At 37.9% G+C, this 24,606-nt stretch overlaps 1 protein-coding gene and 1 pseudogene across 2 annotated transcripts; one reads left to right on the forward strand and one right to left on the reverse strand.

Annotated features, from left to right (window-relative positions):
* Positions 1–1,852: 1,852 nt before the first annotated feature.
* Positions 1,853–2,414, forward strand: LOC118998789 (high mobility group protein B1-like; annotated as a pseudogene).
* A 717-nt stretch (positions 2,415–3,131) lies between these two features.
* Positions 3,132–24,394, reverse strand: NME5 (NME/NM23 family member 5). 2 transcript variants are annotated; one of them, XM_037061153.1, is made up of 6 exons: positions 24,348–24,394; positions 23,607–23,781; positions 18,345–18,550; positions 17,579–17,679; positions 14,587–14,705; positions 3,132–3,304 (listed from the first exon to the last, which is right to left on the reverse strand). In XM_037061153.1, the coding sequence occupies exons 2-6, from the start codon at positions 23,733–23,735 to the stop codon at positions 3,221–3,223; spliced, it is 639 nt and encodes a 212-aa protein (XP_036917048.1). In that variant the 5' UTR covers positions 23,736–23,781; positions 24,348–24,394; the 3' UTR covers positions 3,132–3,220. The 2 variants fall into 2 exon arrangements, with proteins under 2 accessions (XP_036917048.1, XP_036917046.1); XM_037061151.1 differs by lacking the exon at positions 24,348–24,394 and adding an exon at positions 23,885–24,319.
* Between the last annotated feature and the right edge of the window lie 212 nt (positions 24,395–24,606).

A 24,606-nucleotide genomic window follows, 5' to 3' on the forward strand; every position in this document is an offset into this window, starting at 1 on the left:
GTAAGGCCTAATGTAGTAGGTGTTTTGTAGGGTCCAGTGGCACATCCTCCCGTTACCCAAGCTGGGCACTTGAGGTATACCCCTTGTCAGCTGTGTACACCCTCTTCTTGTAGTCCAGTCTTAAGTGCTCCTGGCACAACAGTGAGAGAGATTTATGCCCAGGCAGATCAGCTACAGGGACTGGCTGTGACCACTGACCATTGACCTCTGACCACAATGGAGGATTAGCTGTGCAGGGGTCCCCTTACAATGCAGGACTTATTTCAACAGGGCTCTGGTGCCCAGTCCACCCCTGAGAGTGTCACTTGTGGAGGTGAAAGGATGGTAGTACTTCAACGTGATCTAAAGCTATCCACTGAGTGTGCTGGCCCTGGGGCCTTGTGAGAAGTGCAAGCCAAGGTCAGCTGAGAGGGAGAGTGTGCACTAGGTCCTTTGTCTTGAGAGTTTCTAAGGGAGGTCTTAGGGGAAGATCTCAATAGAATATTCACCAGCTGTATGCTGGTGCACCAAAATGAGATTTATCTCTTTGACTTCATCCATCTTGGTGTGTGGTTGGCACAAATGGCACTAATTGGATTTCTGTTATGTATCTCCCCGAGTAGGGTGATTTAAGCTATTTACCCTTCAGTTGGGGAGAAGTATGGGGAGGAGAAGTATAAACCATTTACTCTTAAAAGTCCAGTTAGGGGAGGTACAGTTTAGTGATTTGCTAGATGGCTGTACACTGCTTGGCAGTTTAACTATCTGTCTCAGTTTCCCTGTACCACTTGTTCTGGTTTACTAGCCTCTTTCAATACCAGTCTTGAGGTGGCTTCTAGAACTCTCTAGTTGTAGGACTTCCATTCAGCCAGATTTCAGGTGGTTCTAAACAATGGTTATTCTGTAGTTGAGTTTTGATGTGGTTTTAGGAGGTAAATATCATTTACCTATGTTGCCATCTTGACCAGAAGCCTCTATGATCTTTTTTTTTATCTTACAACAGTTCCTCCTCATTTTTTAAAAGATTTTTATTTATTTATCTTTTAGAGGGGAAAGGAAGGAGAGAGAGAGAGAAACATCAATGTATGGTTGCCTCTCATGCATCACCTGCCGGGAACTGGCTCGCAACCCAAGCATGTGCCCTGACTGGGAATTGAACCCAGATCCTTTGGTTCACAGGCCCGCACTCAACCCACTGAGCTACACCAGCCAGGGCATCATTTCTATTTGTTTTATAATGACATCAACTTTTTGAAGAGATGAGGCCAGTTATAACCTGGATTTTTTAGGGTAAATTATAATTTCTTTAATAAATAATTTTACAACTTTTAAAATACTAGTACCTTAGCACAAAAATATAATTGGGAAACACTAATCTAAGGACTATTTGATAGAGTGATCAATCATTCCATATTGCCCAGGACTGAGGTGGCTCCCAGAAAATGAAGGACTTTCAGTGATACAACCAGGAAAGTCCCAGGCAAACTAGGATCACTGACTGGTCACCCTTGGAGGGCTCTTACTAATAATGCTGAAGAAATAGTTATATAAATGATTGGTTAAAACCATAGCCTGGATCTGCCCATTTTCATTACATCAAATAATTATTTATATATTTACACTTTTAAACTAAATAGTCTGAACTGTGCATTAATTGTGCATATAGATATAAGATACATTCTTGGGAAAATATCGTGACTAAAATTCCATTTCTTACTCCTCAAACTTAAAGTAATATTATAGGAACATTGTGCATAAGCCTTTTATTACTTAATGTTACGTAATTGTTAAAATCATACCGGAAAGTGACAACCACTGCAGTATGACTGCATAGGGACAACACTAGGGCAGGTGAGAGTCTGCCAGGCACTGGGTGACTTTGTGCCTCACTGAGGGGAAGAAAAACTAAACATGGGCAAAGAACATCCTAAGAAGCTGAGAAGCAGAATGTCATCGTATGCATTCTTTTTGCAAATGTGCTGGGAGGAACACAAGAAAAAGTACCCAGATACTTCAGTCTCTTTGTCAGAGTTTTCAAAAAAGGGATGAGAGTGAAAGACTATGTCTGCTAGAGAAAGGAATATGTATCAAAGAACATCCAGGTTTATCCATTGGTGATGCTGCAAAGAAGCTGGGAGAGATGTGAAATAACACTGCAGCAGACGACAGCAGTGTTCATTAGGCTGCTAAGCTGAAGGAAAAATTTGAAAAATACATTCTTACATAAGGCTATGCAGCAAAAAAGCGAGTCATCAAGGCAAAAAAAATAGAAAGAAAAAGGAAAAGAAGATGAAGAGGAGATGGGAGAAGATAATGATAAATAAGTTGGTTCTATTTTTCTTGGTCCATAAAGCATTTAACCTCTCTGTATACAACTCACTCCTTCTAAAAAAAAACATGAAATGTAAGGCTAAGCAAGACTTGTTTTTAAACTGTATTATTATTATTTTTTTGTATAATTAACATACCACCAAATGTGTTAAATACTAGCTAGCTCTGTCCTGGTGGTATTTTCAATAGCCACTAACCTTGCCTGGTACACTTACAGGGGTTGTAAATTGGCATAGAAGTTTAAAGTAAGTTCCTATTGGTACATAGCACAAATTAGTTACCTATATATAAGGATGATAATTTTCCACCTTCCTTTGTCTCTGATGCATCATCTATGAATTAATTGCTGTTCTGTTAATTGGATACCACTTTGTAATCCCTCCAAAAAGTTGCAGTTGGTTTGTTGACATTCTAAATGCCTCTAAATAAATACAATTTTCTTATTAGAAAAAAAGAAATCAGCCCTGGCCAGATGACTCAGTTGGTTGAAGCATTATCCTATACATCAAAATGTCATGGATTTGATCCCAGGCCAGGGTGCATACCTAGTTTGTGGGTTCCATCCCTGGTCAGGGTGCATTATGTGAGGCAACCAATCAATGTCTCTCTCTCTCACTTCCTCTCTCTCTAACATCAATGAACATATTCGCAGGTGAGGATTAAAAAAAAATCTAAACCTGTATTTTACCTTAGTGTTATCTGCTGCAAAAAATACAATTATTCTTTTAAAAATTGTATGTAAGATATAATTTATTTCACTTGTAGTCACTTAAGCCCTTAGAAATTGTGATTTTTATTTCATTGTTTTTTAATTAATTAAATTATTTGCTTGTTTGTTTATTTAATTTTAGGCAGAAGCATGCCTTTTCCAATGAGATTGTACATGATTTGTTCTTTGGAGGACTTTATTTTAATGAGGTTCTTCTGTAAATGGGTGGTGACAAAGTTTAGGTTTGTTGGGATTATTTTCCAGCAGCCAATTGGCTAGCCAAATCTATGGAAAAAAGAAAAAAACCCGTAACTTAATAAACTTAACTTAAATATTTTCTTCAATATATAGTATCTCAATTTAAAACTTAAAATTTTCAAAATCACTTTAATAATAATGAAAAAGTAACCATTAAAAACAGAAACACTAAGTTTTACGGTATATAAGATTGTCAAGTATAGGCCCATACTGGAAAGCAATAAGCAAAACCATGTCCATTCACAGATGACATGATCCTACATATAAAAAATCTTAAAGAATCCACAAGCTACTAAAGCTAATAAATAAATTTTGCAAAGTTATAAGTGACAAGATCAACACAAAAAAATCAGTTACTTCTATTCATTGGCAATGAATCCAAAATGGAAGTTAAGAACACACTTTCACCCTGGCTAGGTAGCTCAGTTGGTTGGAGCATTGTCTTGATATGCCAAGTTTGCAGGTTTGATACCTGGTCAGGGCATATAACAGGAGTCAATCAATGAATGCATAAATGAGTGGGACAACAAATCAATGTTTCTCTTGCTCTCTTTCTATAAATCAATGGATGAATTTTAAAAATAAACAAAATTTGAAAACAGATAACACTTTTAATAGCACTGAAGAAACAATTATCTAGGAATACGTTTAATTAACTTGTATAACTGAAAACTATAAAACATTGCTGAAAATTTAAAGACCAAAATAAGACTGCTGGCTAAGATAGAGGCGTAGGTGGAAACTAGGAAACTCTCTGACCCCGCCCCCACATACAGCATCACAATCCAGCAACTGGGTCACCCGGTCCTGGTGAACACCTAAGGCTCTGCCCCTCAAACATAACAAGTGCGAACAAACCAAACATTATGACTCAAGAACAGCTCAAAGCCCCAGAGCCTGTAATTCTAAGCAACCAAGAGATAGCCAACCTATCAGATGCATAGTTCAAACCACTGGTGATCAGGATGCTCACAGAATTGGTTGATTTTAGTCACAAATTAGAGGAACAAATGAAGACTAAACTAAGCGAAATGAAGGGAAATGCACAGGAAACCAATAGTGATGGAAAGGAAACTGGGACTCAAATCAAGGGAGTGGACCAGAAGGAAGAAAAAAAATGACCATACAGAAAAGAATGAATAAACAAAAGTTCAAGAAAATGAGGAGAGGCTTAGGAACCTCCAGGACATCTTTAAATGTTCCAACATCTGAATTACAGGGGTACCAGAAGGGGAAGAGAAAGAGTGACAAGTGGAAAACTTATTGGAACAAATAATAAATAAGAACTTCCCCAATCTAGCAAAGGAAATACAAGAAGCTCAGAGAGTCCCAAAGAAGTCGGACCCAAGAAGGAACACACCAAGGCACAGTATAATTACATTAGCCAAGATTAAAATGAAGGAGAGAATCCTAGAAGAAGCAAGAGATAAGGGGACAGTCACCTACAAAGGACTTCCCATCAGACTGTCAGCTGATTTCTCAAAAGAGACCTTACAGGCAAGAAGGGGCTGGAAAGAAGTATTCCAAGTCATGAAATCCAAAGACCTACAGCCAAGATTGCTCTACCCAGCAAAGCTTTCATTTAGAATGGAAGGACAGATAAAGTGCTTCTCAGATAAGGTCAAGTTCAAGGAGTTCATCATCACCAAGCCCTTATTATATGAAATGCTAAAGGGACTTATCTAAGAAAAAGAAGATGAAAACTATGAACAGTGAAAGGACAGCAAACTCACAGTTATTAACAACCACACCTAAAACAAAAGCAAACTAAGAGGACAGCTAGATCAGGAGCAGAACCATAGAAATGGAGATCACATGGAGGATTAGCAACAGGGGAGTGGGAGGAGGAGAAGGGGGAGAAGGTACAGAGAATAAGTAGCATAGATGGTAGGTAGAAAATAGGGGCGAGGGCAGGAATACTATGGGAAATACAGAATCTAAAGAACTCGTGACACATGGACATGAATGAAAGGGGAGGAATGGTGGGGGAGGGGTGTGCAGGGTGGAGGGGAGTGAAGGGAGGGAATGGGACAACTGTAATGGCATAATCAATAAAATATATATATATGCTTTTAAATATTTATTTATTTATCTTTAAAGGGGAAGGGAAGGAGAGAGGAAGATAAACATCAATGTATGGTTGCTTCTTGTGCATCCTCTGCTGGGAAATGGCCCCTGCTGGGAACTGGCCTGCAACCCAGGAATGTGCCCTGACTGGGAATCGAACTGCAATCATCTGGTTCACAGGCCCGTGCTCAATCCACTGAGCTACACCAGCCAGGGCTCAATAAAATATATTTTAAAAAAAGACCAAAATAAATAAAAACATCCTGAGTTAATGGATAGTAAAACTTAGTACTGTTAAGATATCAATACTACTGAAAGTAATATGCACACTGAACACAATTCCTATCAAATTTCCAACAGTCATTTTTGAAGAAATGAAAAAGTCAATCCTCAAATTAATATAGAATTTCGAGGGCCTCTCAATAGCCAAAACAATTATGAAAAATAATAAAGTTGAAGGATCTTCTGACTTTGTTCTTCCCAATTTCAAAATTTTCTACAAAGCTATAGCAATCCAAAGAATGTGGTTCTGACATACAGACAGACATACAGATTAATGGAATAGAACTGAGAGTCCAAAAATAAATGCTGACAGGTATACAAAAATTAATTCAAAATGGATCAACAACAAAAATATAAGAGCTAAAACCATTAAAACCTTAAAAGAACACACAGGAATAAATCTTTATGACCTTGGATTTGGCAATGGATTCTTAGATATGACACCAAAAGCATAAACAAGAAAACAAAAACTAGATAAATTGGTTTTCATCAAATTTTAAAACTATGCATAAAAAACATCAAGAAAGCAAAAAGACAACCAACCTACAGAGGGGGGGAAAATATTTGCAAATCACATATCTGATAAGAGTTTAATATCTATAACATATTAAAAAACTCTTACAACTAAAAACATTTTAATGGGTAAAATCGTCTTTAATAATATGTTCTTGATTATGCTATTACAGTTGTCCCATTTTTTTCTCCTTAACCATCCACACTCCATCCCACCAGCATTCTATCCCCTTAGTTCATATAAATTCTTTGGCATCTCCATTTTCTATATTATTCTTAACCTCCCCCTGTCAATTTTGTACCTACCACTTATGCTTCTTATTCCCTGTACCTTTTCCCCCATTCTTCCCCCTCCCCACTGAAAACCCTCCATGTAATCTCCATTTCTATAATTCTATTCCTGTTTTAGTTGTTTGCTTAGTTTGTTTTTATTTTTAGGTTCAGTTGTTGATAGTTGTTTGTTGTTACTGTTCATAATTTTGATCTTTTTCTTAGATAAGCCCCTTTAACATTTGATATAACAAGGGCTTGGTGATGATGAACTCCTTTAACCTGAACTTATCTAGGAAGCACTTTATCTGTCCTTCCATTCTAAATGATAGCTTTGCTGGATACAGTAGTCTCGGATGTATCCTTGCCTTTCATGACTTGGAATACTTTCCAGCCCCTTGTTTCCTGAAAGGTTTCTTTTGAGAAACCCACCGATAATCTTAGGGGAACTCCTTTGTAGGTAACTGTCTCCTTTTCTCTTGCTACTTTAAGAGTCTCTCCCTCTCTTTAATGTTGGGTAATGTAATTATGATGTGCCATGCTGTGTGCTTCCTTGGGTCTAACTTCTTTGGGACTCTCTGAGTTTCCTGGACTTTCTGGAAGTCTATTTCCTTTGCCAGACTGGGGAAGTTCTCCATCATTATTTTTTCTAAGAAATTTTCAATTTCTTGCTCTTTCTCTTCTCCTTCTGGCACCCCGATGATTCGGATGTTGAAACGCTTAAAGTTGTCCCAGAGGTTCCTAAGCCTCTCATTTTTTAAAAATTCTTGTTTCTTCACCCTGTTGTGGATGAATGTTTATTTCTCCCTCTGCTCCAAATCGTTGATCTGTATCCCACCTTCCTTCCCTTCACTGTTGGTTCCTAATATATTTTTCTTTATATCACTTCATATAGCCTTCACTTTTTCCTCTATTTTGTGGCCATAATCAACCATTTCTGTGAGCATCCTGATTACCAGTGTTTTGAACTGTGCATCTGATAGTTGGCTAGCTCCTCGTCGCTTAGTATTTTTCTGGAGTTTTGATCTGTCCTTTCATTTGGGCCATATTTCTTTGTCTTAGCACCACCTATTACACTGTAAAGGGCGGAGCCTTAGGTATTCTCCAGGGCTGAGCAACCCACCTTCACATTATAGCGCTATATGTGGGGGAGGGGTCCTACAGTGAATAATGCTGCTTGTTCAGCTCTCCACCAGCTTTCAGTCACTTTGCCTGCTACCCACAAGCAAATTGGGCCCTTCTGGTGCTGATTCTCAGGTGGGTGGGTTTGTGTACATTCTAGGGCCCTGTAGGTCTCTCCAATGAACTCTCCTGTGAGGCTGGGAGTTTCTCCCACCACTGAAATCCCCACAGGTTTTTAAGCCAGAGGTTTTGAGGCTTTAGTTTCCTATGCTAGAATCCTGCATTGCATGGTAATGAGCAAAATCTTAAACTTGAACAGACATTTCTCCAAAAGAAATATACATATGGCCAATAAACACATGAAAAGATGCTCTATGTCATTAGTCATTAGAGAAATGCAAATCAAAACCACACTGATGCTCTGGTCAGATGACGTGCTTGGAATGTGGGACCATCCAACTATGGGAGGCAACTGATGATTGTCTCTCCCCATCTCTCTCTCTCTTACCCACTTCCTCCCTTGCTCCCCATGACTGGTGTGGCTCAGTGTATTGAGTACTGGCCTGTGAACTGAGAGGTCACTGGTTCGATTCCCAGTCAGGGCATATGGCTGGTTTGCAGGCTGTTTCTCCAGCTGGGGCCATGCCAGAGGCAACAAATTGATGTATCTGTCACACACTGGATGTTTTTCTCCCTCACTTCCTCCCTCCTTTCCCCTCTCTCTAAAAATAAATAAAATCTTAAAAAATAATAAAATAAAAAATATATCCTCAATGAGGATTAAAATAAAACAGGATGTGGAGAAACTGAAACTCTCATACATTGTGAGTAGGAATATAAAAAGCTGTCACTGTACAGTGACTGTACACTGTATGGTTACTCAGAAAGCTAACACAGAATATGACCCAACAATTCCACTGTTAGGTGTAGCCCACAAAACTGAAAAAAGGTATCTATTTTATTTTTATTTACTTAGTTTTTAGAGAGAAGGGAAGGAGAAAGAGAGGGAGGGAAACATCAATGTGTGGTCACCCTCATATGCCCTCAACTAGGGACCCAGCCTGCAACTCAGGCATGTGCCCTGAATGGGAATTGAACTGGCAACCCTTTGGTTCACAGGCCCATGCTCAATCCACTGAGCTATACCACCCAGGGCTGAAAACAGATTAGTTGTGCACCAATGTTTACACAACATAAAGCATGACAGTCAAAAGGCAGAAGCAACACAAATACCTATCAACAGATTAATGATGTATATATATATACATGGAATATTATTCAGTCCTAAAACAAATGAAATTCTACTACCTGCTAAGGACTTCCAGCCAAGATGGAGGCGTAGATAGAAACACTGTGCCTCCTCGCACAACCAACTTTAAAGACAACATAGTTTTAGTAATAAAAACACAACTGAAACACAGAAAATTGAACTTTACAAAAGGCCGATAACAACGAACCGTTCACCCAGACCAGTAAGAGGGGCGGAGCCAGCAACTGGTGGAGGGGGATCAGGCAGGAAAACTCAACCAGACAGACCCAGGGACCCAGTGGGCAGCGGTTGGCAGTTCCCAGTCATGGGGTGGCAACGGGCAGACACAGTGAGGGTGCAGGGCGGCAGGCTGACCACAGTCACACATTCGTGCACAGATAAACCAGGCGAAGGAGCAAGCAGTGGGACAGACCCTGCAGGCCCCAGCAGCTGGGGGCAGCAAAGGGGACCGCCATTGCCCCTCTTTGAATCCCCACATACAGTGTCATAACCCAGCAACAGGGTCGCCCCACCCTGGTGAACACCTAGGGCTCTGCCCCTCATATGTAACAGGTGTAAACAGACCAAAATATCATGGCTCAAGAAAAATTCAAAGCCCCAGAGCCAATAACTCTACGCGACCAAAAGATAGCCAACCTATCAGATGCACAGTTCAAAATACTGGTGATCAGGATGCTCACAGAACTGGTTGATTATAGTCACAAATTCTAGGAACAAATGAAGGCTAAACTAATTAAAATGAAGGGAAATGCACAGGAAACCAATAGTGATGGGAAGGAAACTGGGACTCAAATCAAGGGAGTGGACCAGAAGAAAGAAAAAAAATGACCAAACAGAAGAGAAGGAAGAAACAAGAATTCAAAAAATGAGGAGAGGCGGACTTCCGCCAAGATGGAGGCATAGGTGGAAACACTGTGCCTTCTCCAACAACCAAGTTTGAATACAACAAAGGTTTGGAGAACAAAGACACACCCAAAGACCAGAAAATTGAATTATACGGAAGTCCGACAACTACAAACCGTTCAACGGGGACGGTAAGAGGGATGGAGCCAGCAGCAGAACAGGGTTGGGCAGGACAGGTCCCCCAACCTAGGCGAGCAGACAGCCGGAACCAGTTGGGGTGTGGGGCAGACTGACCGCGGTCGCACATTCGCTCATAGTGAGACGGACCGCGCAGGCCCCAGGGGGCGAACCCAGTGGTGGAGGGCTGACAGCAGTGGCACACTCGAGTGCAGTGGAACGAAACGCGTGGGCCCAGTGACGGTGGTGGCTGCGGCGCCGTGGGGGCCTCGGCAGCAGGCAGCAGACGGGACGCCATTGTTCCTCTTTGACCCCGCCCCCACATACAGCGTCACAACCCAGCGACTTAGTTGCCCTGCGCTAGTGAACACCTTAGGGCTCTGATCCTGCTATGGAACAGGCACGAACAGCCCAAAAGATGGTGCAAGAAGAACTCAAAGTCCCAGAGCCAATAACTCTCAGCGACCAAGAAATTGCCAGCCTCTCAGAAGCACAATTCAAGACACTGTTTATCAGGATGCTCACAGAACTGGTTGATTATAGTCACAAATTAGAGGAACATATGAAGGCTAAACTAATTGAAATGAAGGGAGATGTCCAGAAAACCAATAGTGATGGAAAGGAAACTGGGACTCAAATCAATGGAATGGACCAGAAGGAAGAACAAAACATCCCACCAGAAAGGAATGAAGAAATGAGAATTCAAAAAAATGAGGAGAGGCTTAGGAACCTCCAGGACATCTTTAAACGTTCCAACATCCGAATTATAGGGGTACCAGAAGGGGGAAAGAAACAGCCACGAGTGGAAAACTTATTTGAACAAATAATAAAGGAGAACTTCCCCAGTCTGGCAAAGGAAATAGACTTCCAGGAAATCCAGGAAGCTCAGAGAGTGCCAAAGAAGTTGGACCCAAGAAGGAACACACCAAGGCACATCATAATTACATTAGCCAAGACCAAAATGAAGGAGAGAATCCTAGAAGCAGCAAGGGATAAGGGGACAGTCACCTACAAAGGAGTACCCATCAGACTGTCAGCGGATTTCTCAAAAGAGACCTTACAGGCAAGAAGGGGCTGGAAAGAAGTATTCCAAGTCATGAAATCCAAAGACCTACAGCCAAGATTGCTTTATCCAGCAAAACTTTCATTTAGAATGGAAGGACAGATAAAGTGCTTCTCAGATAAGGTCAAGTTCAAGGAGTTCATCATCACCAAGCCCTTATTATATGAAATGTTAAAGGGACTTATCTAAGAAAAAGAAGATAAAAAATATGAACAGTGAAAGGACAGCAAACTCAGAGTTACTAACAACCACACCTAAAACAAAAGCAAACTAAGAAGACAGCTAAATCAGGAGCAGAACCATAGAAATGAAGAACACATGGAGGGTTAGCAACAGGGGAGTGGGAGGAGAAGTGGGGAGGAGGTACAGAAAATAGCATAGACAGTAGGTAGAAAATAGATAGGGGGGAGGGCAAGAATAGTAGAGAAAATATAGAATCTAAAGAACTTGAGACACGTGGTCATAAACTAAAGGGGGGAATGGTGGGGGAGGGGGTGTGCAGGGTGGAAGGGAATGAAGGGGGAAATAGGACAACTGTAATGGCATAATCAATAAAATATATTTTTAAAAAAAGAAATGAAATTCTGATACCTGCTACAACATGAGTGGACTTTGAAAACATTGTGATAAGTGAAATAAGCCAGATATAAACGAACAAATATTCTATAATTTCACTTACATGAAATATATAGATATTAGATTACTAGGGCCTAGAGGAAGAAGGTAATGGAGAGTTATTGCTTAATGGTTACAGAGCAATTTGGGGTGATGAAAAAATTTTGAAAATAGGTAGTGATGATGGCTGTACAACATTGTGATTATAATTAATGTCCCTGACCTGAACTATAATATACACTTAAAAATGATTAAAATGGCAAATTTTATGTCATATAGATTTCCTAAAAAAAAAGAACTAGAAAAAAGATTGAGTATATACAAAAGTATTAAATAACATTATTTTGCATTTTCAACATACAATTATTTATTGTGGTACTATTGTTAAACACACAATCCATGTAACAGAAAAATGCTCAGGTAGAGAATTTCATATTAGTAAGTAAGGCTTCATAAATCAATATACAAGGAGAACTGGTCAGAAAAAAATCAATTTAGATCTTCATCTTGCATTATATACAAAAAGAAATTCCAGGTGCATGGGGAAGTTAAATATTTTTTTAATTTTTATTTATTTATTTTTAGACAGAGGTGAAGGGAGGGAGAAAGAGAGAGACACATCAGTGTGTGGTTGCCTCTCATGCGCCCTCTGCTGGGAACCTGGTCTGCAACCCAGGCATGTGCCCTGACTGGAAATCAAACTGGTGACTGATTCGCAGGCTGGTGCTCAATCTGATGAGCCACACAGCCAGGGCCAGGGAAGTTAAATATTTTTAAAATCTAGGAAAAAAGCGATATTTAGCAAAACTTTCAATGGGATAGGACTTTCTTCACTTAGATGGCAAATAAAAAGCCACAATAAGGAAAAAAATCAAGGTCTGACTTACAGAATATTATATAAAAGGCAAAATTAAAACTTAAACAGAAAAAATAATTGCAGCAAATATGATCAAAGGTTGATATAACTAATATATAAAGCATTGTTACAAAACTCCCAAGATAAGTGAACAAAAGATGAACAAATAATTCACAAAGATGAAAATACAACCAAACATAAGAAAAAATAGTTTAACCTTACCAGTTATATACAGGTGGAAGTTAACACAATTAAAATATCATCTTTCTTTGCCTATTTTGCCTGCTACCTAATCAGTCCCACTCCCACTCCAGTGTTTTGTTTTTTGTTTCCAACCAGATTCATGATAAAATTCTTTTTTTTCAAAAGATTTTATTTATTTATCTTTAGAGGGGAAGGGAAGAAGAGAGGGAGAGAAATATTAATGCATGGTTGCTTCTCGTGCATTCCCTGCTGGGAACTGGCCTGCAACCCAGGCATGTGCCCTGACTGGGAATTGAACTGTGATCCTTTGGTTCGCAGCCTGTGCTCAATCCACTGAGCTACATCAGCCAGGGCATAAAATTCTATATACAAAGTCAGCTGAACCTATATGGCTGTAAAACAAGAACTTTTCTTACTAATATTTTGATAAGTCAGTCCCTAGGATGTCAAAAGGAGCTTACCCTAAAATTAATACAAAAGTGTCCAAAGCACATTCAGCAAATACCTAACTACGGAAACTTTAATACTATGTGAGATAATCAACATGGATAGGCCTGACTCCCTATGACAGGCTGCTAGAGAACTGAAATGAGATGTTAAAAGGCCATTCTGTGCACTGACTGATGCTGTCGTGTTTCTAGATTATAATATTCCTATTACCTGATTCTAGACACACCATAAGAATATCAGTAGGGACAATTTTGTTTGTGAGGCTATCTAATGACTTACTATATATTAAGTAAATAAGGTAAAAAGTATCAAATACAGTAGTGTGTTTAGGAGCTAGCATTTGAATGAATAAGTATTGTTGTTTTTTCAAGATTTTATTTATTTATTTTTAGAGAGAGAGGAAGGGAAGGAGAAAAAGGGGGAGAGAAACATCAATGTGTGGTTGCCTCTAGCATACCCCATATTGGAGACTTGGCCTGCAATCCATGCATGTTCCCTGACTGGGAATCAAACCAACAACACTTTGGTTTGCAGGCCCGCACTCAATCCACTGAGCTAGCTACACCAGACAGGGCCTTGAACGTATATGTATATGTATTTTTAAGTACATACAGATAATGTACTTATAGAGATGGGCAAAGGTAGGTTTATAGCTGTAAGTGAAACTTGGAATTTATTCTTGTATTCAATATGATGAATTTTTACATATAACCCACTTTTGCCCACTCTGTATATACACAGGTTTTCTCATACAGGTTATACTAGAGGATGGTCACAGTGATTTACTCCAAGGAGTACAGTTGGGTGAATGGCAAGGAGAGTTGCTTTCCATTATGCAGGATCTGGCACAAATAACAGCCCTATTTATTACAAATAATAAACATGTAATTCTGTAACATAACAGTATCACACTCAAGCACGACATATGACATTTTAGGTGAAATGTTCAAATTAAAGCTATAAATTATTACACCCAAATTATTACCCTACCAACCACACTCAAGCAGGTATTATTTCTGCTGAACCCTGTATATTCTTTTGTGACTTTTGAATTATACTCTATTTTGGTAGGGCTGTTAGTAAAAGAATTTTCCCTGATTATCTCTGAGTCTTCAAATGGGTAAGAAAACCGGCAAAGAAGGGCCCAGGATAACATTTGGCCCCGGATAACCATCTTAGTTCCCCCTACCCGATCATTCTCTCCATGACTAAGCAATGTTGAAGCATCTAGAGGTGCAAATAAATATAATTTTCAATTAAAAAAATTTCAGTATCACAAGAAACAAAAATTTGAACAAAATTTAAGTATATTATATACACTTTTATCACTTGATTATATAAATCATATATGAAACAATGCTGGCAATTGAAAGTATACGAGTATTTAGGAATGATGTGCTTATAGAGTCAAAACAGCAAGAAAATAAGTAATCAAAAGCTATATACAGAAGTATTTAAACTGTATATAAAAGTTTTTAAACATGATTCTTGATACTTACACTGTTTCAAAGCATGCAGTGTTTTAGATATGAAAACTATAGTCAATATTCTTTAGTGTGAATGAAAAGGTATCTTACACAAGGATCTGCTGGTTTTTGCTTACAAAGCTCTGTGAGTCCTTTAAGCAGAGTTGGTGTTACATATAAATTTAAATAGTCCTTAGCAGCTTGACCAACTGGAATGGGCTCAACAATCACTGAAAACACACAAGTATTTCCATTAAAGCTAACATAAATGATGAGAATACTATACAGTCATTAAAAACATACCTTCAAAAAATTTTTAATGACATGAGAAATAATTACAAAGTTTTTTTAATGGACCAGAACTAGGTACATAGCATAATAGTTGGTTCAAAAACACAAAAGCATATACATAAAAATATAAATAAATAAAACTACATCCTGGCTAGTGTGGCTCAGTAGATTATGAGTGCTAGCCTGTGAACCAAAAGGTCACCAGTTCGATTCCCTGTCAGGGCACATACCTGGGTTACAGGCCAGGTCCCCATCTGGGGACACGTGAGAGGCAATGGATTGATGTTTCTCTCACGCATTAATGTTTCTCTCTTTCTCCCACCCTTCCCCTCTCTCTGAAAATAAATAAATAAAGTCTTAAAATAAATTAAACTATACAAGACTGGCAAGAAACATCAAAATGCTAACAGTAATTATTTATAAGATTCTTTTCAAAAAAAATTTTTTTAAAGATTTTATTTATTTATTTATCTTTAGAGGGGAAGGAGAGAGGGAGAGAAACATCAATGTATGGTTGCCTTTTGTGCGTCCCCTGCTGGGAGTTGGCCTGCAGGGAACTGGACTACAACCCAGGCATGTGCCCTGACTGGGAATCGAACCGCGATCCTCTGGTTCACAGGCCCGCACTCAATCCACTGCACTACACCAGCCAGGGCCTCTTTTCAAAAAATTTAAAAAACTTATTATTTTTTCATTCTCACCTGAAGACATGCTTATTGATTTTACAGAGAGGAGAGAGAGGGAGAGAAACATCAATGTGAGAAAAATCAATTGTTTGCCTTTTTGTATACACCCCAACCAGGGACCAAACCAGCAGCGTAGGCATGTGTCCTGACAGGGAATTGAAACTGCAACCTTTAGCTTTGCAGGACAGTGCCTAACCAACTAAGCCACACTAATCAGGGCTCAACAAATTTGTTGCAGTTTTAAAAAATACATATTTTATTTATTTTTAGAAACAGGGAAGGGAAGGACAAAGAGAGGGAGAGAAACATCAATGTGTGGTTGCCTCTCCCGCACTCCCAACTGGGGACTTTGCCCACAACCCAGGCATGTGTCCTGACTGAGAATTGAACCAGTGACCCTTTGGTTCGCAGGCCAACATTCAATTCACTGAGCCACATGAACCAGGGCAAATTTGTTGAGTGGATGGAATATAGCAAGGCTTCACCAGCCATCCTATTAGAAGGGAAGTGGTAGAGTACTATCTTTTTCAAGGTGTAAGAACATGTTTTTGAATATGTTTATAATTTGCTTTAGTCACTCATCATATAGTCTTGTATACAGTTTTTGAGTGACTGCTAAACAACATGGAGCTCATATTACAAATGAGAAGTTACTCCAAAGAACTTCATATTCCCACAGCAAAAGATCTGCTGCTTCCCAAATGACTAACTATATCTCTTAAATTCATGTCTAGAGGATTAATTAATGAGTAATATAAAAGGCAATCTAAAATAAAGGTTTAGGGATATAACCCTATAAGAAGAGCTTCCAAATATATCTTCTACTTAAGATAAAGTGAGTTTTTATACTATTTTAGTGAAAAGCTAAAGAGGATAAGTCTAATTTACTAGTAGGACTAATCCTAAAGTACTACCACATTAAAAAATAAAATCTCATGTTTTAGATATATTTCAACATAATATGAAGCAGAAGAAATACAAGCAGGGGTTATAAATGAAGACAGACAGACCACAACTGTTGAAACTGGGTGATGGGCCTATTCGAGGTTTATTATATTATTCTGTCTACTTTTGTGTATGATTAAAATTTTCCAAAATAAACAGTTCTGAAGAAAAAGATAACTTAATGGAATGAATATGTGACAGAAATTACATCGGTAAGAATAATGTATGTAAGCAGGCAAATCCTTTTGTATATAAATATCTATAAAACAGTTTTTATTTAAAAATCACAGCTTTTGCCCTGGCTGGTATAAATTGAGCACCGGCCTGCAAACTTAAAGGTCACCGGTTCAATTCCTGGTCAGGGCACATGCCTGGGTTTTGGGCCAGGCCCCCAGTTGGAGGTTTGAGCAGGTATGAGAGGCAACAGTGTATCTCTCACATCATTGTTTCTCTTTCTCCCTTCCCCTCTCTCTAAAAATAGATAAAATCTTTAAAAATAAAAAAATCATGACTTTTAAATAAACAAGACAGTTCTTAGTTTTCTTGTTATAAATCTTTAGTACAAAATAGAGGAACAAGTTTAAATAAGTCAGAAAAAAATAACATGCCAAAAATAAATTCGAAACACCCTGATGCTTTACATTTTTTTCTTCATAATGAAAATCACCAAATTCTTTCTGCTCTAACATTATTAAAAACAAACTAAAAACCTCAGTGCTATCTTTATTGTGCCAACTTCTAAAAGATTTATAACCTCCATAAAAAGGATGGAAACAAAAAAAAAGCCTGAGCATTATTAATTTCACAATTGCCTGTTTGTTGGGCAAATGGTAAACTGTTAGAGAAAATGGCAAATCAATCATAATTTACAAGGGAGACTCTTTTTTTCATGTGTAACAAACCATTGATGCACTGGGTGTAACTAAAAGGAATTAAAACACGGAGAAAAGAAAGGAAAAAGTAAACTCTTCTCAAAAGATTTCCTAGAAGGCACAATCTCATTCTGAGGAAAAATGTTGCGTTTTCCATTATTAGCTTCAAGTTTTAAGCAACTACAACTGGAAAATATGACTAAATATATTGAAGAGAAACTGTTATCTTTCCTCCCAGTTACATCCCAAAATAAAAGAAAAAGCAAACAATAATGAGATCAATTGACTAATTACTCATCTGTAACTCACCTTCAGGAAACATGAATCGAATTTCTCTTTCTGCTGTGGCAAAATCAATACTCCCATGAAGGGCATTCCTTAGGTCATCTGTGCCATAAATTGCCCTTAAGCTAAAAGCAAGATAGAGACGATGACTGTACAATCTGACATTTTTTTTCTTATTTTTTACATATGCATTCTACTTAGGTATTTTACAAAAGCTTTTGCCACTTCTTACATATGGGGGTTTTAAGCTTGAATTTAAGCTTCCATCTGTCTAGATGAGGGTCAAATATATTTAAATCTATAGGAAGGATACACTGGGAAAATAGGAATTTGCTGGATGAAAAAGAGGTGTTGTTTTGTGAGAAGTGAAAAAGCAATATATATTTCAAAGTGCAAGAATTCAATGTCCTTTGGTTTCCAGACATTAGTGATAATGCTAAAAATCTGGATTTCTGGTCCTGTATTATCAATATTCTTTTAAAATACCACCCCAATTTTCCCATGAGAAATCCTACTTCAGTGGCAGTTTAATCCCAGGATGAGAGAATAAGGTTAACCAACCATAAAGCAGACATTCCCCGAGGCTTTTTGTGGTATTTGGTATTAAGATAGACATTTAAATAGTTAAAACATAAATTGGACTACCCTGCCACACACACACACACACACACACACACACAAACAGTTAAATTTAGGAAAATTTTCAAATGAAAGGAAATTTCTATTACAATGAAATCAGATTTCTTTTCATTTTCATACTTGTATTACATTATTACCCTAGTAAAATTACCTGTCTGGGTGTGTCTCCTTAGCTACTAAGCTATTACTTGGTCCCAAAAGTTCTTTCCAGTAGGAGATGGCTTTATGTCTAGCTAATATCATGGCAACAAGTGGTCCAGAACTCATGTAAGCCGTTAAATTGGGGAAAAACATTTTCCCATACTGTTCCACATAAAAGTTACTACATTGCTCTGGGCTGAAATGTAGTTTTCTTCTCTATAAGAGAAATAAAGTCAACAAAAGCATTTAAAATGACAGTTCAATAATATCTCATTAAGTCATTAACAATTTGGAATACCAATCTGGTTATATATGAGATTTATTCTTGTCTTATGAAGAAAGAGTGAGGTAAGAAAATTAAATATAGACTATAAATAAAACTGTAAGAATGATTTAATCTACTTAAGAAAAACTTCTCCTGTTTAGCAGCCTCCAACATAGGGTTTGTTAAATGACAAATTCACCATATATCTCCTTCTTAGAGTGAAAACACTCCAACCATCAGTATTTTTTGATGTATACTTGATATACATTAAAGTAATAAAACTGGATGTTAGAATATTACAATTCATTTTTCCTACCTATTGAGGTATTTTTCTATTTATTATGAAATTTTTCTATATCATTTTAGGGAGCTGGTCCACTGTGGTACTTAGAAATAACATGCAGTATAATGATGCAGTAAACAAGTTTTTCACTTGAACATGAAAGCTGTGCATTCTTTATTCTGTTTCCACCACAAATATGTAGATTCACTGTGATCTTAAGAAAAATTAGCCAGCATTGCTTATTAGTTTGAAAAAATATAAAATGTTTAGGATAATAAATGTTAGTTTCTTTACAAATGAAAGACCATACAAATGAATCATTAAATTTAAAAAACCATAGAAGCTGAGTCAGTCATTCTTCCAATTGGAAAGAAGCATCATGCTTTCCCCAAAAGCAGGTATTTGAGAGTTTATAAAAAATTATACATTACTACTATTTTTCAATTCCACTAAAGGTGGATCATGAGAAAAAAGGATCAAAATATCACAAGGGATTCAAAGAAAGATCTGGCTGAAGTAAGGATGATGACACACAGAAATAAGTTTCAAGATGAAGACTAAAAATCTCTACAATTAAGATAAAAATCACCCTGGCCAGATAGCTCAGTTGGTTAGGGCGTTGTCCAGATCCAGTAAGGGCACAGGTTCAATTTCTCGTCAGGGCACATACAAGAAGCTACCAATGAATGCATAAACAAGTAGAACAAATCCGTATTTCTCTCTCTCTCTCAAACAAAAGGACAGAAGTCCATCTTTATAAAATGGGTTATACTTTGCTGAGAGTAGAGTGTGAATTCTACCAAGTGACCTACCTCTTAAAACTCCTTCCAAAACTATAATGTGTTTTTAGGTTTCAGAAACTTGGTAAAACTGCTTGGTTTGCAGCAAGAAACCTAAACTGCCCAGAGCAAGAAACTTGAGAATATGCTTACTTACATGGGTCAGCACTGCATGAACAGGTTTGACTAGACAAGCATAACATTCTCATCAGTCAAGAACCAGTCACTATAAAGAAAAAGTTCCACAACTGTTCTCATATTGAAATTCATATAGTCAAGAAATAACAGAAATTTGAGAAGTTGCAAAAGCACTTGATTTAATACAATCCTTGATTCTGTTATTTAAAATTAAAATATGACAATATTTGTGATTCTTATACATATTGGTGTGGGCTTTTTGTTGTTGCTGGCTTAAAAATTAAAAATCTCTTCTGTTACAATGTAAGTAAGCCCTTAACTGTCACATGGCACCTTAAACAGAGGATATTTCCTTCTGAGGTGTGCTAGCTAATACATCACAATTATAAAAACTAAAGGCTCTTCTTAATGTTGATACTGAATCAATTATTCCATTTGGTTACTTAAAAGTTAGATCTGGCAAAATTTTTTGGAATTTGGATGAATATTTTCACAAAGAGAAGCAATGACATCAAACGTCAGAAAGGAACTATTAGCTCATAACAAAGGAAAGACTGCCACCTACTGAAAGGACAGATTTTTCAGATTTTCCCTAGATAGGACAATAAAGTCTCTAGTTCAATGAACTCCTAACTGCAGTAAAGCCTACTTTGAAAGCCTACAGGTGGGGCAAAATAGATTTACAATTGTAAAACTTAAATAGGACATTTTTATTTCATTTATATACTTCATTTAATTGTTTTTCTAAAATTAATGGGTGGGGGTGGGTGGAGGTGGAAGAGTATATAAAAGGGATAAATGGTAATGGAAAAAGACAATAAAAAGTAAACTATTAAAGAATGAAATTAAAGGGTAATATACTTACATAGTTAAAAATTCAAAATGATATTAAAAGGTATATACTAAAAAATCTTATTCCCAGCCAGCACACTGTACTTGCCCTCAATAGGTAGTATTTTAATTTTTTTTAATTTATTGACTTGAGACACATCAATTTGTTGTTCTACTTATTAATGAATTCACTGGTTGCCTCTTGTATGTGCCCTGACAAAAGATCAAACCTGCAACTTTGGTGTATCAGGATGACACTCTAACCTCAGCTGGAACAATAGGAAACCTTTTTTAAAAAATATTTTTTTAATTTGTCTTTTAGAGAGAAGGGAAAGGAAGGAGAAAGAGTGGGAGAGAAACATCAATGTGTGGTTGCCTCTCATGTGTCCCCTCCTGGGAACCTGGCCTGCAACCCAGGCATGTGCCCTGACTGGGAATCGAACCAGTGACCCTTTGCTTCACAGGCCCGTGCTCCCTGCCTGAGCTACACCAGCCAGGGCTAGGGAAACATTTTTTTAACATTTATCTCCTAGAGCTTCATTTTGCAAATACTGGCAAACATAAATATATACTAGTTCTTCTCTATCACAAAAGGTTGCTTACATATTGTTATACATTTGCTTTTTTCCACAAGACCCAGAGAGTTTCATTCTTTTTTTTTTTTTTTACAATTAGTTGCATAGTATCCAATTTGGTGGATTTGCCAGGATTTATTTAACCAATCTTCTAAAGCTTGGTTGTTTTCAATTTTTTGCTGTGCAAAAAATAATTGTATAGCCCTGGCTGGTGTGGCTCAGTGGACTGAGTGCCCGCCTGTGAACCAAAAGGTCAGTGGTTCGATTCCCAGTCAGGGCACATGCCTGTGTGTCCAGGTCCCCAATTTGGGGGCATGCGAAAAGCAGCCACACGTTGATGCTTCTTTCCATCTCTTTCTCCCTCTCTTCCATTCTCTACAAATAAATAAATAAAATCTTAAAAAACAAAAGAAAAATAATACTAATTGTATATATATATCACTTCCTATTAATGCATGTATTACATGTACCAATATGACATAGGATTGTGGGGTAAAAGGGTAAATAAATACATCTGTAATATTGATAATTGCCAGATCCCCTACCACTGGGGTCATGCCATTTACCTTTATATTTTTGCCAGATGCTTCCTCAGTGCTACTGTAAATTGCTTTTTTTTCTACTTAGAGATCAAGTATTTTTTCATAAGTTCAAGGAGAATCTGTGTTCTCCTGTGATCATCTTCAGGATGTGCCCATTTCAACTGAATTTTTATCTTTTTCTAGGAGCTTTTTATTTATTAGGGAGATTAGTCCTTTGTGATATGAGTTGAAAACCTTTTTTTCAAGTTTATCATTTGTATTTTGACTTTGCATATGGTGTTTATTTGGCCATGCAGAAGTTTTTTTATGTTTATAGTCCTATCTGGATTTTTCTTTCATGGTTCCTAGACTTTAAGTCATAGTTTAAAAAATAAAGAAAAACAGGCTGTCCCAATCCAAGAATAAAGGAATTTGTTAATCTTTTCTTCTAGAATATATATGGTTTATTTCTTAAATATTTAACTTTCAGATCCATTTGCTGTTTATCCTGGTATATACAGTGTAATACTTGAATCCACCTTTTTAAAAAATGGCTACTTGGTTTTCCTAACATTTATTAAAAAGTGCACCTTTACCTGAGTCTCTTAATTACTATATGAAAGTATGTTTCCTTATACTTTCCTATATTATTTCCTTATACTTTCTTGTACCATCCCTACCCTCAGCCTCCACCTATGCTAAATTCGACCAAAATGCCATTTCTTCCCTGAAGATTGAAATTTCCTCTTTTTATTGTTTTAAAAGATTTTAGAGAGAGGGGAAGGGAGGGAGAAAGAGAGTGAGAGAAACATCCATCTATCACCTGTCACATGCCCCCAACTGGGGACCTAATTGGCAGCCAAGGCATGTGCCCTGATCAGAAATTGAACCATACAGTTTTCAGTTTGCAGACCAGCACTCAATCCACTGAGCCACACAAGCCAGGATTCTTTTTTTATTTTTTAAAACACTAACTAAATAGGCAGTAAGACACTGCATAAGAGTAAAACTGGGATTTAGAATAAGAATGCTACAAAAAAAGGAAAGATTAAATGTATCCAATTCTATTTTATAATCTTTTTTTAAAAGATTTTATTTATTTATTTCTAGACAGAGGGTAAGGGAGGGGGAGAAAGAGAGGGAGAGAAACATCAATGTGTGGTTGCCTCTCAGGCACTCCCCACTGGGCACCTGGCCCACAATCCAGGTATGTGCTCTGACTGCGAATTGAACCAGTGACCCTCTGGTTCACAGGCCCGTGCTCAAGTCACTGAGCTACACCAGCTAGGGCTTTTTTATAATCTTTAACAACACTCTTTTTACATTTATTTTCAAACTTCTACCAACTGCAGAGTAAATATAAGGCTTAAAACATTAAATATTTGTAATAATTGAAAAAAAACCAACAGTCTCAAAGTCCATCAATAGAAGACCAAGTAAATAAGCTGTGGTTCATCCACATGGAGGATATTACACAAAAGTTATGAAGAATGAGCTTAGATTCAGATGTAATGATATGGAATGCTACCTGAGGGACTTTTACACAGGTGATCAAGGGAGAGGGACTCACTTATTTTATTTGGAGGTGGGGTGGGAATGCACAAAAAAGTCCTGGAAGGACAGAAAATGTTAAGTGGTTACCTCTCTCTGGAGACTAGGACTTGGGATGGGAGAGGCAGTAAAAGAATTTTACTTCTCATTTTATATAAGTGAAGTATGAAAAAAACTTTTTAAAGCTATCACATATAACTTTCATAGTCAGAAGAATAAACCTAAATTTAATGCTAAATAAATACTATGGACCTAAATAGGTTAACACATTTACATAAACAAAAAGAAAGGATCACTGAAAGAACACTATCATCTTGCCCAGAAATTACCTGAACAATGGTGAATCCAGATCTGATAATAATATCTTGTATCTCCTCCTCTTTGTCAACAATATCTGGTTTGATAATGGCCAGAGTTTTTTCTACATATATCTGAGGTGGGGTCATCGATACTTCCATTCTCGCTTTTTGAGGTACAATTGAAGAGATTCTTGACAGGTATCAACTGCAATGACAGTCATGCCCCCACCCCAATTAAGTGTAATTGTGATTAAGAACACCATTTATTAGGCGCTTTACTTTATTAATTCATAGTTTGAAAGTACTACCTTTTTCTATAAGCAGTGTCTCAATACAGGTATACTTGGGAGTATTGCAGGTTCTGTCTCGAGTGTTGCAATAAAGGGAGTAGTGATATTTTTGCTGGTGGTGGGCCTCGCCTTCAGTTTGTAAAACATGCAAAACCTGTGAAGCATGGAAAGCCAAGTGCAACAAAACGAGGTATGCCTGTCTTACAGTTTCCCCTTGATGGATTTCCTAAACACTGTCAGTGAGGTGGAGAGACTAGCGGGCTGTCCGAGGGCCTGGAACCGGCACAGACTCTCTGAATACCTGCCAAGAGACCAGGTGGGCAACTCTCTGCGTACTCCGTGGCAGATGGCGAGGCTCCGGCCCACCTGCACTGCGCGTAGGGCCAGGTCTGTTTGGAAAGCAGGGTCCCTAGATCCCCTCAAGCCCTCCCTCCTGGGTGTACCCAAAGATTCCAAGTCCAACACTGGTCCATCCACTCACCTTAGCACTCAGTCCTCCAGTGCGACCACAGCCTGTTGCTAGGAGACCCCAAGCCCAGCTTAGGGACGGTGGCTGCAGAGGGCCAATCTCAGCAGCCTGCTTCACAGCCCCTGGTAGGCTCTTGTAACCAAGAAAGGGAGCCAGCCACAGGCATTATTTTCCTCTTATGAATCTTACCGCACTAGTAATCCTCCTCATCATTTATCTCATTTCATCCTCCTACCCATTTGAAGTACACTTCAAAATTATCGTTTTATAA

Source organism: Sturnira hondurensis, unplaced genomic scaffold, assembly GCF_014824575.4.
Source record: "Sturnira hondurensis isolate 20B ecotype Veracruz unplaced genomic scaffold, ASM1482457v3 Scaffold0001120, whole genome shotgun sequence".
NCBI lineage: Eukaryota > Metazoa > Chordata > Mammalia > Chiroptera > Phyllostomidae > Sturnira > Sturnira hondurensis.